The 13826-nt window shown below is 46.0% G+C and overlaps 5 protein-coding genes across 5 annotated transcripts; 3 read left to right on the top strand and 2 right to left on the bottom strand.

Moving 5' to 3' along the window:
* Window positions 1-1331: 1331 nt before the first annotated feature.
* On the bottom strand, window positions 1332-2401 carry V1508DRAFT_405375 (putative FMN-binding domain-containing protein; the record flags this gene model as incomplete). The annotated part of the gene is made up of 4 exons (XM_066938690.1): window positions 1332-1599; window positions 1731-1910; window positions 1934-2066; window positions 2371-2401. The coding sequence occupies 4 exons, from the start codon at window positions 2399-2401 to the stop codon at window positions 1332-1334; spliced, it is 612 nt and encodes a 203-aa protein (XP_066794590.1).
* A 1258-nt stretch (window positions 2402-3659) lies between these two features.
* V1508DRAFT_373435 (uncharacterized protein) lies at window positions 3660-5128 on the bottom strand. Its single transcript, XM_066937536.1, has 2 exons — window positions 4957-5128; window positions 3660-4898 (listed from the first exon to the last, which is right to left on the bottom strand). Exons 1-2 carry the CDS (start codon window positions 5093-5095, stop codon window positions 3688-3690), a joined length of 1350 nt encoding a protein of 449 aa, XP_066794591.1. The 5' UTR covers window positions 5096-5128; the 3' UTR covers window positions 3660-3687.
* A 267-nt stretch (window positions 5129-5395) lies between these two features.
* Window positions 5396-6537, top strand: V1508DRAFT_357446 (uncharacterized protein; the record flags this gene model as incomplete). Its single annotated transcript, XM_066937028.1, has 4 exons — window positions 5396-5471; window positions 5534-6199; window positions 6257-6346; window positions 6410-6537. The coding sequence occupies 4 exons, from the start codon at window positions 5396-5398 to the stop codon at window positions 6535-6537; spliced, it is 960 nt and encodes a 319-aa protein (XP_066794592.1).
* A 282-nt stretch (window positions 6538-6819) lies between these two features.
* On the top strand, window positions 6820-7875 carry V1508DRAFT_198085 (uncharacterized protein). The gene has a single exon (XM_066936189.1). It carries the CDS (start codon window positions 7101-7103, stop codon window positions 7533-7535), a length of 435 nt encoding a protein of 144 aa, XP_066794593.1. The 5' UTR covers window positions 6820-7100; the 3' UTR covers window positions 7536-7875.
* A 4296-nt stretch (window positions 7876-12171) lies between these two features.
* On the top strand, window positions 12172-13189 carry V1508DRAFT_398726 (dienelactone hydrolase; the record flags this gene model as incomplete). Its single annotated transcript, XM_066938218.1, has 5 exons — window positions 12172-12265; window positions 12328-12659; window positions 12744-12805; window positions 12869-13084; window positions 13147-13189. 5 exons carry the CDS (start codon window positions 12172-12174, stop codon window positions 13187-13189), a joined length of 747 nt encoding a protein of 248 aa, XP_066794594.1.
* Between the last annotated feature and the right edge of the window lie 637 nt (window positions 13190-13826).

The raw sequence follows: 13826 nt of genomic DNA on the forward strand, positions 1-13826 counted from the left end.
TACGAATGCGAATGCGAATAAAAAAATTCATTGGTAATTATTCGCAAAATTCGCACATATAAAATACATTAAACACCTTCCTCGTTGCCGTACATTTCTCTTAGCAAAACAAGCGTCCTCATGGTGTCCGCACTTAGGGAGTGTCGGCGTAGGCCCAGTGCTGCTTAGCTTCGAGCGTGTCACGTTTCATCCGATATGTAGAGTTCCGACGGGCAACCACGTCATACTCAATCATTTTTGCTTTCAAATTATTGGCCTGTTGTCTTCATTTGGGCGTTCTCGATATCTACAAAGCCATAATTCGAAGCCGAGAGTGTGCAGAATGTGATTCAATGTCTAGGATCTTTTCATTCATGAGATCGCAAGCGTGCTCTGCCGTGGAACGAAGGCCGGCTTTAAACTGGCAAGAATGTCGGTGAGATTGAGCACATGCGCGAGACACCTAACGTAGCTATCGATGCCCAGAAAGCGCAGTCGCTTTGCACTCGAACCGTTAGGATCCTCGGATTCAGATGCAACTGATCTACTACTCTCAAGTATAGCTCAGAAATAGGGATTAGTTATTGGCAGCCTTATCTGCCGTCACTGTTGAACCTTTGCTTCGATATGAAGCTAGGTCAACGAACACTTCCGCCTTCTCTCCAGGATGTGGCCCATATATTTCTGTGAAATCCAGAACTTGCTCGCCGTACTGCAACTCCCGTGTTGTCTCGCACGTGTGTTCCAGAGTGACAATCACCTGAGCTCGACGCAGGTTAAACTGCAGACATACGGGATGTGCCACCTGGCAAATCTCTGAATATCTGTTGGAATGCCTGTGACTGGATTGACATAAACGCCATATGGTCTGTCACTGTCCAATGTACTAAATTTTGTTCTAATGGTCAAGGGCTCGACGATAAATATCGTCAAACGCAATCTTCGGACATGGGAATGTCATGTCGATGTCGCATCGTCAATATCGGCAATGTCAGCATAACGAGAGCTTTCAAATGATTGCGTAGGACGAAGCGAAATGCGTACAATTAATTATATTTCACTATAATTGCACTTTTTTGTACTTTAAGACGAAATCCACCGTATACAGAAAAAAACTATGCGCTCAACAATCTGCCCAGATCCTCGATAACAAACTCACGTAAATTAATGGAACGTTCGTAGTTACTATCGCCCTATTACTTACACAGAAGTCTAACACCCATATTTGCAATACGATCTCGAGATCTTGCCGTTGATTTCGTCCATACCATTCAAAATGGCGCCGTTCAAGTCGAAGCATGTGTCCTTTCCTTCAACATAAGTTCCAATTCACACCTATACTCATTCGTTCTTCACTTCCTGCTTTTGGAATCATACAGCTCTCCACGCGCTTTGACCAAGGCCGAGATATCCTCACCAGCCTCAGTCTCAAATCCCTTGACAACAATATCCCGATCGCCAGGCGGCTTCTCCTGGCTCATCTTGAATTTACCTTCGATCTTATTAATCCGAATTTCGATGCCCACAGCATTCCTCTTCATGGTTTCAATATAACGCTCCGGGGCGTCGTCGACCTTCCATGGCTGCGGTTTGTCACCACCGATATAACCCATGGTCGACCTCTCCGTATGCTAGGAAAGATCATGAAGCTGCTTCGTTAGGAACGCGTCTGCCTCGGGGGTTTTGGAATCGTAAAGGAGAGACAGCTTTCCGTAAATCTGGACTGCAGAATAGTTCCAAGTAGGCACAACTTGCCTGTGTCTGGTTTGGTTAAGACATAAAATTTCGGGCTCAGGTAGTGGTCATGCTTGCCATTGAAGAGCACTAGGACTTCGTCGTCGATCTCCAAAAATTTGGCTGGCTTGTTGTCCACGGCCTCTATCATCGCCTTTACCTGCGGGTTCTGCTTGGAAATGTGGCGCGGAGTCGACCTTGGGGTCCGGCATCACCGGACTCATCTGGAAGATCGAGCACAAATGGGACATGGCTGCATTGCAGGAAATCCTGTTGGGACGACGAGAATCCCGTAATCAGGATTCCCAATGGATTTTCGCGGATGAATTGGAGCAACACTGCGGTGTCTGTCTCTGCGTGAACAGCGGGAAGAAAGATATATGGTCAATGAGTGGGGAGATGAATGAAAAGTTTGATATGGAAGGCAGATGATAGTGTGATTGAGGGATGCGTTAAGGTACAGACCCACATATATATATTGTTTGGTTCTTACAGCCCGTCATATGGAACAGCTTCGATCATGAGCCACCTCAAATACAGCCCGTTCTGGAAGCGCATATGTAAAGTGCATTGGGCAGGTACCATTCTGCACAAGACTAGTTAGGGCTGGGATGCACATCGAACCTCAACGTTGCAATTAGACAGTGCTTCCCGTACCTTCTTTGAAGCCGTAATCGTCGGCTATCATTACCGTACGACGTCGTTAGGTTAGCCCTGGAAGCTAGAAAATCGCGTGTTTCCGAATCAGGGCCCACAAGGAAGGCATTCGGCACAACCAATTGCCCCCGCTGACTGAATGAGATTGGCAGATAGGTTCTATATCGTCCCCAACATGGATTTGGGATGCATTTAAGCCCACCGCATCAATAGGCAGTTTTCGATCAGTATCCCCCAGATCATTTTCCACTCGACGGCCGCGGCACCCAGTTACCAGCGAAATTTGAACTCTGGTTTGAAACTCTCACAGACTCTTCCGAGTCTAGCGAATATCGTACATATCGGCTTCTGCTCATCACACTAGGTAATGTTAATCGGACAATTCATGAGAAGGTCAATGGACGATGCTACGTAGTTGCGACAAACCTTGGTACGCCATTGGCGACAGCTTTTGCATCCATTGCGCGAGCGGACGATGTCAGTTTCCTTGGGACGTTCAGGGACGGGCGGGTTACATTTGGGACCACTTAAGAGACGAGATTATTGCTATCTTTTATTCTCTTTAGTCCGATAATGAGCACGGTGAATCATCAAATTGCGTCAGGATGCTTGGTTGAATGGAGCGCCAGCGTGACCCCAGTTGGGAACGACTGCCACTCTCCCCGCAAGGCTAGCCACTTTGGTTCCTTAGACACTATTCAATCAAAAACCTCCAGGCAACCTGGGCCGGCTAATTCATAAAATTTCTGCGTGCCGAGGGCGCGAGATACATCAGAGAAAAAGCATCGTTATAACGTTGGGTCATTAGTGTTGGATATGGTTAGGGTTTCTACGACTCTGACCAACTAAGGTCTTAAGGACCGTCTCCCAAGTTGACCGGCGCTGCATATTGTCATGTTTGCTCCGTCTTATTGCCTTTTGCCGCTCCTTTCCTTTGTGCTTTGTTGGCCTTCTTGCTTTGACGTGATCACTTTTTTGTTTTGTAGGATTTGGTATTTTCTTCTACAGGGATGCGTACAACGGGCTTGTAATCCCTCTGTTGTCTTCTATCGCAAACCAACAGTGTACCAATCTATCAGTAAATAAAGCTACACCAGAGTGTTGCCGATAACACTGAACATTTCTGTCGAGGACACCGGCCGATGTGTGCCAACAGTTTCAGTTGCTGAAAGAAGTTAACCACTTGGCGGCTCTCATGATATCCACCGCAGATCGCGACCTGCTTCGGTTTCAGACATACAAGATTACAACTACTGATTGTGATCAACGTACGGTTTTCGCCTTATTTTCTGCTAAACTTGTGCATTTGATGTCACTCTATATACTGTCCGTCTCTCCCCTCATCGCCCTCCACCACATTGTCTGTCGCCACGCCTCTCCTTCCTCTCCACCGAGTAAGATACCCCACTTCTTAAAAAACCACGGTTGAACTTCCCAGCTTCTCATATCCCATGGCTGTCCACTACCTCTACTGGCCGTGCGCCAGCATATCAACCCGTTGAAGATGTCATCTTCAAGCTCTGACTCATCAATTACTGGTGGCGTGCATGCCAGTAATTCAATAGTTCGCGTCCGCAAAGTTGGAAACGGTATCAAGTCATAGCAACTATGGTGCGGACAGAGGATTTGCGTCAATGTTGGTCGCAAGTCCGGCATCACGTTCTTGGCAAGCGATTCCTGGATTAAATTGATATCATCCGCTAATGTAAGATTCTGTCGATAGAAACATGACATAGAGTCGTCATCGTACATTTCATCGAGTGTGAGTCCGAGACTGTGAGCGTTGTGGAGAATTGCACTTAATGTGGTCTCAATGGTGAGAGTGAACGAATTTACATGAGGGTCAGGCAGCCGAGAATAAAATGAACCACTGAACTTATGAGGTCCACCGTCAGGTATAGGAGAACTACTTTTCTGTGACCTACTCGATTCGATCGAGGGTAACTCCGCGGCCAACCGCGTAAGAACGTTGTTAGACTCTAAAAACTGAGTGTTTAACAAAATCCTTCGCGGCGAGGAAAGCGTTGATTCGTCGTCCACATGCAAAGTTGAGGATGACACTTGGGATAAATCACTGAAGTCTTGTCCGCATTCCGAATCAAAGACATCGGGACGGCGTTGTAGTTTGTCACGAAAATTTAGAGGATCCGAAGGCGGCAATCCTAGAATTTGACTTGTGTCACTCGGTAGTACCCCAGGGTTGTCATCAAGGGTATGGATAGGACTTGCGGTGATATTTTCCAAATCCGTTAGGGACGAAGCATCTCGTTCAAAGAAGGCAATCTGTTCAGCCCCGATGGCCGTGTTGAGCTGTGCTAGGTCCTCTGAAGGCTCAATCAATCTGCGCGGCCCAACACCGTGGCAATCAACTGTAGTGTCATTCTGGTTGGAAAAGTACTCAACATTCGGAGATAAATCACTTGTCGGAGTCTCGTTTTCGGGCAGCAGATTACGAGGACGAAACCTCGCGTCATCATCCCAAGCCGTTCTGAGCTTTAGCTGCGCAAGAAGACGTTTCTGCTTCTCGCCTGAAGGTGCTCGCCTCAGCAATAGCCAAAATTGTAGTGTACCTAACGTATGACTTACGGTACTTCTGCTGAGCAATTCTATTCTGTTGCTTCCTTTTTTCTGTGGCGGGTCTCCGATGACTGTTACCCGACGTCGATGGCTTGTCCGAAGAGTGGTGGTCTGAGTTGATTATGGGCGTATCTTCTTCGTCCGGCATGATGGCTGCCGTCAGCTAGAGGGTTTGTCCTTGCGATTGAGGTCAGCAACATGCTGTAGCAGCAAACTCGATGCGGCGCGATGCTCAAAGCTCGAGCCAGGCGGAGCCGATGGCGCCTGGCTGACGTGAGCCAGGCTTCTCCCAGTTGTCGCTTTAATAAGATAGTCAGTCAATGTCCGGCAATCGGCGCAATTTTGATTAAAGTGATGAAGCTTTATAAAAGGGATCGATTGCCCACGATGAGTAACGTGGAATCTTTTCCAAGGTTGAAATTCGACTCATAGTTTACGTCCGTACGCCATGTCGCGCTTCTCAGCTACAACCACGGGACCTGAAGTTGTCAACGCATTTCGCGAGCAAGTAAATGGAAAAACATGTAAGGATACCTTTTCTATTAGCTATGTCGCTTTTAATCGACTGAGTAATAACCTAATGTAGTTGCCATCACCGGGCCCAGTGCCAAGTCTTTAGGAGCCGAAACGGCAATCGCGCTTGCTGCTGCAAACCCCAAGCAGATCCTACTCCTGGGTCGTTCCGAATCTAAGATCAAACTGGTTATCGAGCAGATCAATGGCGTCAATCCTACCGTCGATGTGCGCTTCTATCAGTTAGATCTAGCTGACCTGGATTCGGTTAGGAGTGCTGCAGAGAAAATTAACGCGAGCATCGATAAAATCGATGTCTTGATCAACTATGCAGGGATCATGGCCGTCAAGGATTTCGAGACAAGCAAGGAAGGTATCGAGATCCACTTCGCTACCAACCATATCGGGCATTTTCTGTTGACGAATTTACTGATGCCGAAGCTTGAAGCGGCAACTCCCGGCGCGCGGATCATAAATGTGTCCAGCATTGGTTACATGCTCTCCGAGTTCCGATTTGATGACTGGAACTTTCACGATGGCAAGTCTTATATACCGTGGCTCGGCTATGCCCAGTCCAAGACAGCGAATATGCTTTTTACTGTGGGTCTTGCAGCTAGGCTCAAAAAAAGAGGCATCTATTCGTTTTCGCTTCATCCGGGCTTAATCTATGAAACGAATTTGGGAGTGCACCTTGATGAAGAAAGCTTTAAGGTTTTCACGGAGATTGCTCTGGAGAGAGGTAAGCAGTGACAGTAGTAGATTCGTTGACATAGGCATTTTTCTAACCAACCCATAGAACTTCCTACCCTGGAAGACCAACGACATAAGTCATCATCTCAGGGATGCGCAACGGCTCTCGTTGCAGCTTTAGATGACTTACTTGAAGGTACGTTCGATGTGTTTTGGTCATAATGTATATGGACTCTTCCCATGCTGACAGTTGAAGCAGGTAAGTCAGGCGCATATCTCAGCGACTGTGTGATCGAGAATCCTAGGGAATATGCACGCGACTCTGATTACGCGGAAAAGTTATGGCTACTAAGCGAAGAACTGATTGGGCAGAAATTCTCATACTGATTTATTGGTATTGGTTGTTAATTCCGTCTGCGGTCCAAGCATTAGGTTGAGACTATTGGTCACTTTTTACGATGAAATGGAAGCAGAATAATAAATTACTTGGGATACTCTAAGACGCATCTTCAGAGGAAGTTTTGACAGATTTTCATCTCGTGCCAGAGATAATTTATCTATCATATCCGGTTACAGAGACAATAGAAAACACGCATAAACACTAAGAGGCAAGCAATTGCGCGCGTTCGTCACCGACAGTACCTGAGCCTGGGCGTCTAATATCTTTTGATATAGCAGATCGGCGCTGCTATTTACCTAGATCTGACACTCTTCAGAGAAACTTTTTGTCAACTGGACAATTATTCCGTGACTTCCTATCAGGCATGGTTTCCAATATGTAATATGCAGTATTGCATTCAATTTTCATATTGCGATGATATTGTATACAAAATCGTATATTGCAGATTGCTCTTCATCTGAGCTTGCTCACTCTACCTGTTCTGGCTGCTGAATTTATTGTACACAAATTCGTGTATCTACTTCCTAACACACTCATATCCAAGGTCGCCATGCCTTCTATGGCACGGGATGGCTTGCCGAGATTCTTTGGTGTCCTTATGCGTTTGTTAGGCATTGCTCTCTATCTCGCACTTTTTGTCTCTCTAAGTGTTCCAGCTACAATTGTTCGTATTCGCATACAAGCGTCCTTACTTCCTGATGGAGAAGAGCCGATTATTCCTTTTGACCGCAAGAGGTTTGGAACAATATCCTCCTTGCGTGATGCAATGTATGGATTGGTGAGCACCTGGAAGACGTTCGACTCTTCCGACAAAAAGAGATATTTCAAGTCGATTGTGAAGTTTTATGTAATTGGAGCGACTGTTGTAGGTGGCATTTTTCTGTTACTCCTCATGGAGGAGCTCTGGCTAGCAAAAGAGAATCTTGAAATCGCACAGTATTTGAAGAAGGCGCGTTCTTGGGATATGCTACTGAAGAAGCCGTAACAATGCTGCAGAACGCTGGGGTAGGGATGGCGTTACGTTAGAATAATAAGTATTTACAGCTTGATGCCTGATTTGTTCCCATAATGTGGGGTTGCGCTTGTATAACAGATCAAGATAATATGTCCCCTTGAGACCAATAGGTTTGCCGATAATTATCATCTATGGTATTGGCAGAATGACGATATCGCGCCGATGTTGATACCTTGAACATTTTTTTTTGACCACGGCATCTGTAATGCTACTATCCCAAAGTCTAACTTAACAATTAACAGTCATTTCATCTTGCCATAAAGTCTCCCTTGGAGAGGATCAGAACTCACTGTAAGCGCCTCGACAACAGAGCCGCCCTCAACGATGACAGTGATGACGAAGCAGCAATCGGAGACCGAGTCGACCGTGCCATATAGTATACTGCTATTGTACAGGATTCTCGAGTAGAAGGCATTTTGACCTTCGAGTAGTTAATGAAGATAATAATTCTGGTAGACTGATTATACAAGCCTTCAGCAAAATCTGCATCAACAGTGCCCACTGACTGTTGCAGGGCCGGGTTGCCAATTGCTGCTGGACAACCTTCTGCCGCAGGCAGAATGCTGTGAAGGCTGCAACCAACGAGAACAGACAAGTTACCGTACCTCTAGATACTTAAATGTACTTTGACAGTCCGGTAGTCAGTGTTAATGACACAAAAGATCCAAACTGGCTATGTAATTGGTGGTGTAGTCATCAAGATGACTACTGATAGATGGCCGCTGCAGCTATGGATTACTTGGCAATCCCAGCTTCCGAGGTTGCAGTGGAAAGGTTGTTTTAGGGCAGGGAGATACTTGCTCGGTGAGAATGTTGATGCTGATACGAGATGTACGATAAATGAGTTATTGTTGATTACGTAGATATCCAGGTTAACGATCGACCCTGAATATGACTATACTGAAGCGCACGAAAGCAAACACAACGCATACAAACTACAGGTGATCGTTACACATTGCCCGAATATTCCCCAATCGACCATTGTAGGCTAGAGTGTATTCAAAATCTTACAAAAGTTAATTCTGCCGATTTGCGCCGATAGCGCCACGTTTCCGTGCATACTTGAGTTACTCTGACTTGACAAATTGGTGTAGAAACTCGCCAAGGTCGCCTCTGTTGTCGTGCCGACTATATATGTGTAATCCACATTGATTACCCCGGTCTGCAGCTAGTCCAATACATCGCCTGCGAAATCAGAATCCATAGCCATGGACATAGGCTCGTGATACCCGTTATACGCGACGTAGTTGTAGAGGAATATCATATCACCTATTATGATGCGATTGCGAACATATCAACGACATTGGACAACTTTGAAAAGTTGTCGCCCGTATAAAGTTCCAGATTGTCATAGTTGAAGGCCGTAAGGCTTCCCGTGTCTGTTGAATTGATGTAAACTATTCCAGTGTCATTCGTCGTCAGGTCTAGGACTCCATTAACCAACATGGATAAACTAGTTGCATAATCTGCGGTAAGCTGAACACTTCAAGATAAGGGAGAATATAGCCAATGAAGTTATCCATCTTCTCGGCTTGCAGCTAATGCTACCAACCATTGCGTCCGAAATCATACTCTAAATTGATTTCGGGGACGAAAGGATCTTAGTGACAAATCGGCAGAACAACAAAAGCCTCGACAGAATTAAGATAGAGTAACAGCAAAGTCGGACGCGGCACTAAAACAGGTTCCTTTAATGAGGCCTGCTGTGCTATCGAACACGTTGGACTCAGGGCGTCACCCCTGTTTTATAGAAGGCACGGGTATTTGGCAGCTGACAAAAGCTGACATCGGGCTGTCAGCTGCCTGCTTATTGTGATGGCCGCTGTCACGGCCGCCTATAAAAGGCTGTGTTAAGATAACTTTACATCCTGAACTTTGCGTTCAGTGTTGAAGCGTTGCGCTCAATGTAAGCAAGCACGCACGCAGTGGAGTGACAAAGACCTTTTAAGCAAGGTACGGTACCCTCACTCTCATTGGAGCCCTAACATCCGTACTAGACAAACTTTATTACTGCACGTGCTAACAAACTAGGAACCCGAACCTTGACCGAGCTGATGACGTTAGCGCTGCTCAGACAAGATGCTGATGCACCCCTGGCAGTCGCACATCAATATCATTAAGCTTCATACGCGGCTACTGGCCTCGCGTGACATTTCACTGAAATTTGCCAGTCGACAACTTGTCGGCAGTCACCGAGTTTGATCGGCCGAGATACCCACAGTGAAAGCGTCTTCTTACCTCAACATGCTGAAACCCTATCCACTAACTTCGACACTACAATGCTATCTGTACTTAGGGCTCGGGATTAAACTGGTCCTGTTCCTAGACGTTTAAGACTCAGGTAGGGCATAGGGCACCACACCAACTTTGCCATCGCTACCAACCTACCCTAAGTCATCTGAACGTATTTGACTGTCTACACACGACCCGATATTGCTACTGCGGTCGGTGACATAAGTCAATATTTAGAGAATCCTGGAAAACCTCATTGGGCTAGGGCTGTTCTCATTTTGCCGAATTGCCGATACGATATCGTGACGATACCATGTCGGCATTCCGAGCCCTTGATTCGCCGATACTATATCGGCAGAACAATTTAGGGGAAATCAGGTATCAAGTTGCATAATATAATGTACTGAGTCACTTTTTTGTACCTGGTGTGTCAGTCTGACGTACTCAAGATCCTCCTGTGGTACTCATTGCATGAGACTGAAAATATCGGGACGCAGCAAGACCAGGGTCTGTCATTCTGATGCTCGCGGTCTATCATTCAAAATTGAGTGCCTCATTTTTTTAGATGCATTAACAAATCCGAACGATATTTTACATTTCATAACTAAATTTAGCACAAAGAAGGAATTGGCAATTTAAATGTGCCGTCTAACCATTCTCCAGTTGGATCGAACATCCTCCTGGCAGCGATCGCAACTGGCTGCGGTCCACAATGTAGTCTCTGTCCGCGAGACTGTTCTGGATGATGCCTACTACGCAATGAATAGCCGCAACATGAATGCATGTGAGACTTGCCACTGATTTAGACTGCAATGGGATCACCCTTCCGCAATATGCATCATCGACTGCCTCCCAGGACAGATGGTCCTCTATTGAATCACAGCCTTGCTATAGTATCCGATCGCTAAGACAAAGACAGCCTCAAAGTGACAGGGGACGGGCGTGTTGAAACAACAACTATATCACTAGAAGTGGATAGTAACATGCGTATCTCCAAGTTCGCGATAGGGAACTGCAAATTGTAGCCAAAACTGAGGTAGACATCGTAAGATATGATGACAAGAAATGACGAACAGAAGACGACATCGTCATCATGTCGACACCGTCATCAAAGCAGTGAATGATAACCTACGTCTGATGCTTCTACTCCTTGGAACAGCCTCGCAAAAAGTTGTGATGTCACCATGAGGCCTTTATGACTCAAACTGATCCTACGTCTGAACAGACTAGAGAATTAGGATTCAAGAAACTCAACCATATCAGTAGAGGTCGTAATTACAGTTTGTTGCAAGGTAAGTGTTGCATTATACCAAAGGTTTGGGAAAGCTTATAGTCAATAAAATACATCAGTGCCAAACGGAATTTAAATAAGCTATTCTAGGTGCTTCGCATCAACATATAACAGTTGGCATGTACTTCATGATCGCTAGCCGATGACCTTAGTCACAGGCGGACCAAATACAAACTTGCCCACTTAAACCCTGGACGGCAGCTGATTGATGCCTTCGGAAGAAACTTTATATCCAAGATTTGTAATTACTGTAGTTGTCATATAGCTTCCGGGAGTAATACGTTGGTACGCTAAATCGAGGAATATACGCGGAGTGACTCTTCAGCACTTTGCATATAGCTCTCTCACAAAGTTTCTGAAGCGAGTCGAGTATAGCGCGATGTCTACCCTGCACAATGTTTGACAGTTTTCTGCAGTTACAGCGAACAAACTGACATGCTCTATTGTAGGTATGGCCGAGACGGCAGTCTCCTATGGGTTTAGGGTAACTCGCTCGTATGCATCGTACAGCTCGTATTAGGTAGTACGTTCCCGGCAGGAGCTGGTCGTAATCATCGTAAATTGAAAAATGTTGACAAGATCGTTTTTCTTTGTTTGTGCCCATTATTCCACCAAAAACTCACTACTGAAAAGCGACCTGTAGTTTTCTACAGGGAGGCAAGTTCGCGAGTTTCAAAATTGCGGACTTATTCCAGCTGGCTATGTTATGCGAGACAGCGAATGAGATTGCGCGCGGCAAACCTGCCCGCGCGGCGGCTTGAAACCACTTAGGGTCCATCGCATTTAATGTCGTGGGAACTGGACAAAGACCCGGTCGTATACGAATCTCTATTCAATAAGCATTTTTACCATGTCATCCAATGGAATGGGTGCAAGTTCTACCCTGCATATGTTAGGGTAATCCAACGCCGCACCAAGGAAATGCTTAAATCCAGTATCCGTGCAACAATCCATGTCGGGATCCAGACACATCCATCAACCTGCGACGGCTGTTGCAGATAGTTATTACTCGTTTTGTGCCTCTGCACCTGGATTTACTTAATCTTCATACATAATACGCCGACGACAGCAATTCGTGCAACTATGTCTTGCGAAGCATGTCTTACCCTGCCAACTGTTGTACCGACAGAGTACACCACCAAGGGCAGCTATGAGAAGATGGCCGGCCTGGACGTCTGTATGAATCCATTTGCTTTCCTAATCACCTATTCGCTCCATACTGACAGAATTGTTCCACAGATATCACGGGCTCGGCCACCTCGACCATAGGTATCATCGACGTGTACGATGCGTTTGGCATGGCCACCCAGACCCTCCAAGGCGCCGACATACTCGCCACCGCTCTCAATGCCCTTGTCCTTGTCCCGGATTTCTTCAAAGGCGAACCCGCAAAGCACGAATGGGTTCCTCCGGATACAGACGAGAAGCGACAGCTGTTCACCAAGTTCATGACCGAGCGTGCCGCTTTTCCTGGCAATGTGGATGCACTGCTGCAGACAGTGAAGGAGGCTACGGAGAAATATCCATCAATCACGGCTTGGGGAACGTTTGGTCTCTGCTGGGGTGGCAAGGTAAGTATGCCTGCAGTATCCTGCGGCATTGAAGTTGTTTAAGAAAAATGCTCGCCCTTGCTAACCCGTGTCTCTATTGTGCAGATTGTAGCTCTCGCTTCTGGACCTGGCACCCCATTTGCTGCTACAGGCCAAACACACCCCGGGTAAGTTGAACTTCACAATGATCAATGTTCTATTTCGTACGATAATTTTAACAATATTCTCAGGCGTCTGACCAAAGAAGATGCCGTAAATATCTCCGTCCCACACGTCGTGCTTGCCTCTAAAGACGAGCCCGCAGACGCTGTTGCCGACTACAAAGAAGTCATCGAATCGAACGGAAAAGGCGGATTTGTGGAGACATACAGCACCATGCACCATGGCTGGATGGGTGCAAGAGCAGACTTAGAGGATGAGGCGAACTTGAAGGAATATATACGAGGGTGAGTTTCGCTTGCGATTCATCTTTTTGTTTCAGCTTCGTTTGTTGACGTTTAAATTCTAGGTATGCTCAGTTCGCGCAGTTTTTTAAGAAATACCTTAAGTAGAGTTTCTTCTAAAAAGAGCCATCGAATAACTATAAGCTTTGTAAATCGAATTCGAGGACTCTGTTTCATGAAGTTCCTAATGTTGTCACGATTGTTTGGATCTGTTTTGGCAACAACCAACCTCATTGCATCTTAATAGATAACCGGCCCTTGGATTTGTCACCCCGCATTCGACATGTCTACCCTCTTGTCGTCCAGTTATGGCGATTTGTTCAATACATTACCATGTATCTGGTGGTCACTGACTATTTTTGCGACCCGTACTATGATACCACTCTGCTCTAGCTCAAAGTCTTTGACTAGCATATAGTTTGCATCAAATACCCTGTCAATGCGGGAGAAGCTTAGGAACCAGGTTAGGTTCTAATTCTTCATCTTGCGGATCCAGGGTTTGGAACCCTCCACTCTTCTGGGTGCTCGGGCAGGGCTGAGATTCGGTTCAATACGATCACAATTAAGTTTACAACCACCTGTTGATCCTAAGCGTATATCTGAGGAGCAGCAGTTTTGTGTGTGTATTTACTAATTGCCATACAACATTATCGCTATAACCAATAGAGCAATTCGATAAGCACTGTGGTAAGATTTGCAGTAGCCAACAGTTATATTAGGTGATGTAGTGACCATGCCCGAGTTT

The sequence above is a fragment of the Lipomyces doorenjongii genome (assembly GCF_038497915.1).
Source record: "Lipomyces doorenjongii strain NRRL Y-27504 unplaced genomic scaffold V1508scaffold_42, whole genome shotgun sequence".
Lineage (NCBI taxonomy): Eukaryota > Fungi > Ascomycota > Lipomycetes > Lipomycetales > Lipomycetaceae > Lipomyces > Lipomyces doorenjongii.

Bases quoted from the DNA above. Each gene is read 5' to 3' on its own strand.
- V1508DRAFT_373435 (XM_066937536.1), bottom strand. From the start codon at position 5,095: ATGCCGGACGAAGAAGATACGCCCATAATCAACTCAGACCACCACTCT. The intron at 4,899-4,956 runs GTAAGTCATACG...GAGCACCTTCAG, and splicing joins AATTGCTCAGCAGAAGTACC to GCGAGAAGCAGAAACGTCTT.
- V1508DRAFT_198085 (XM_066936189.1), top strand. From the start codon at position 7,101: ATGCCTTCTATGGCACGGGATGGCTTGCCGAGATTCTTTGGTGTCCTT.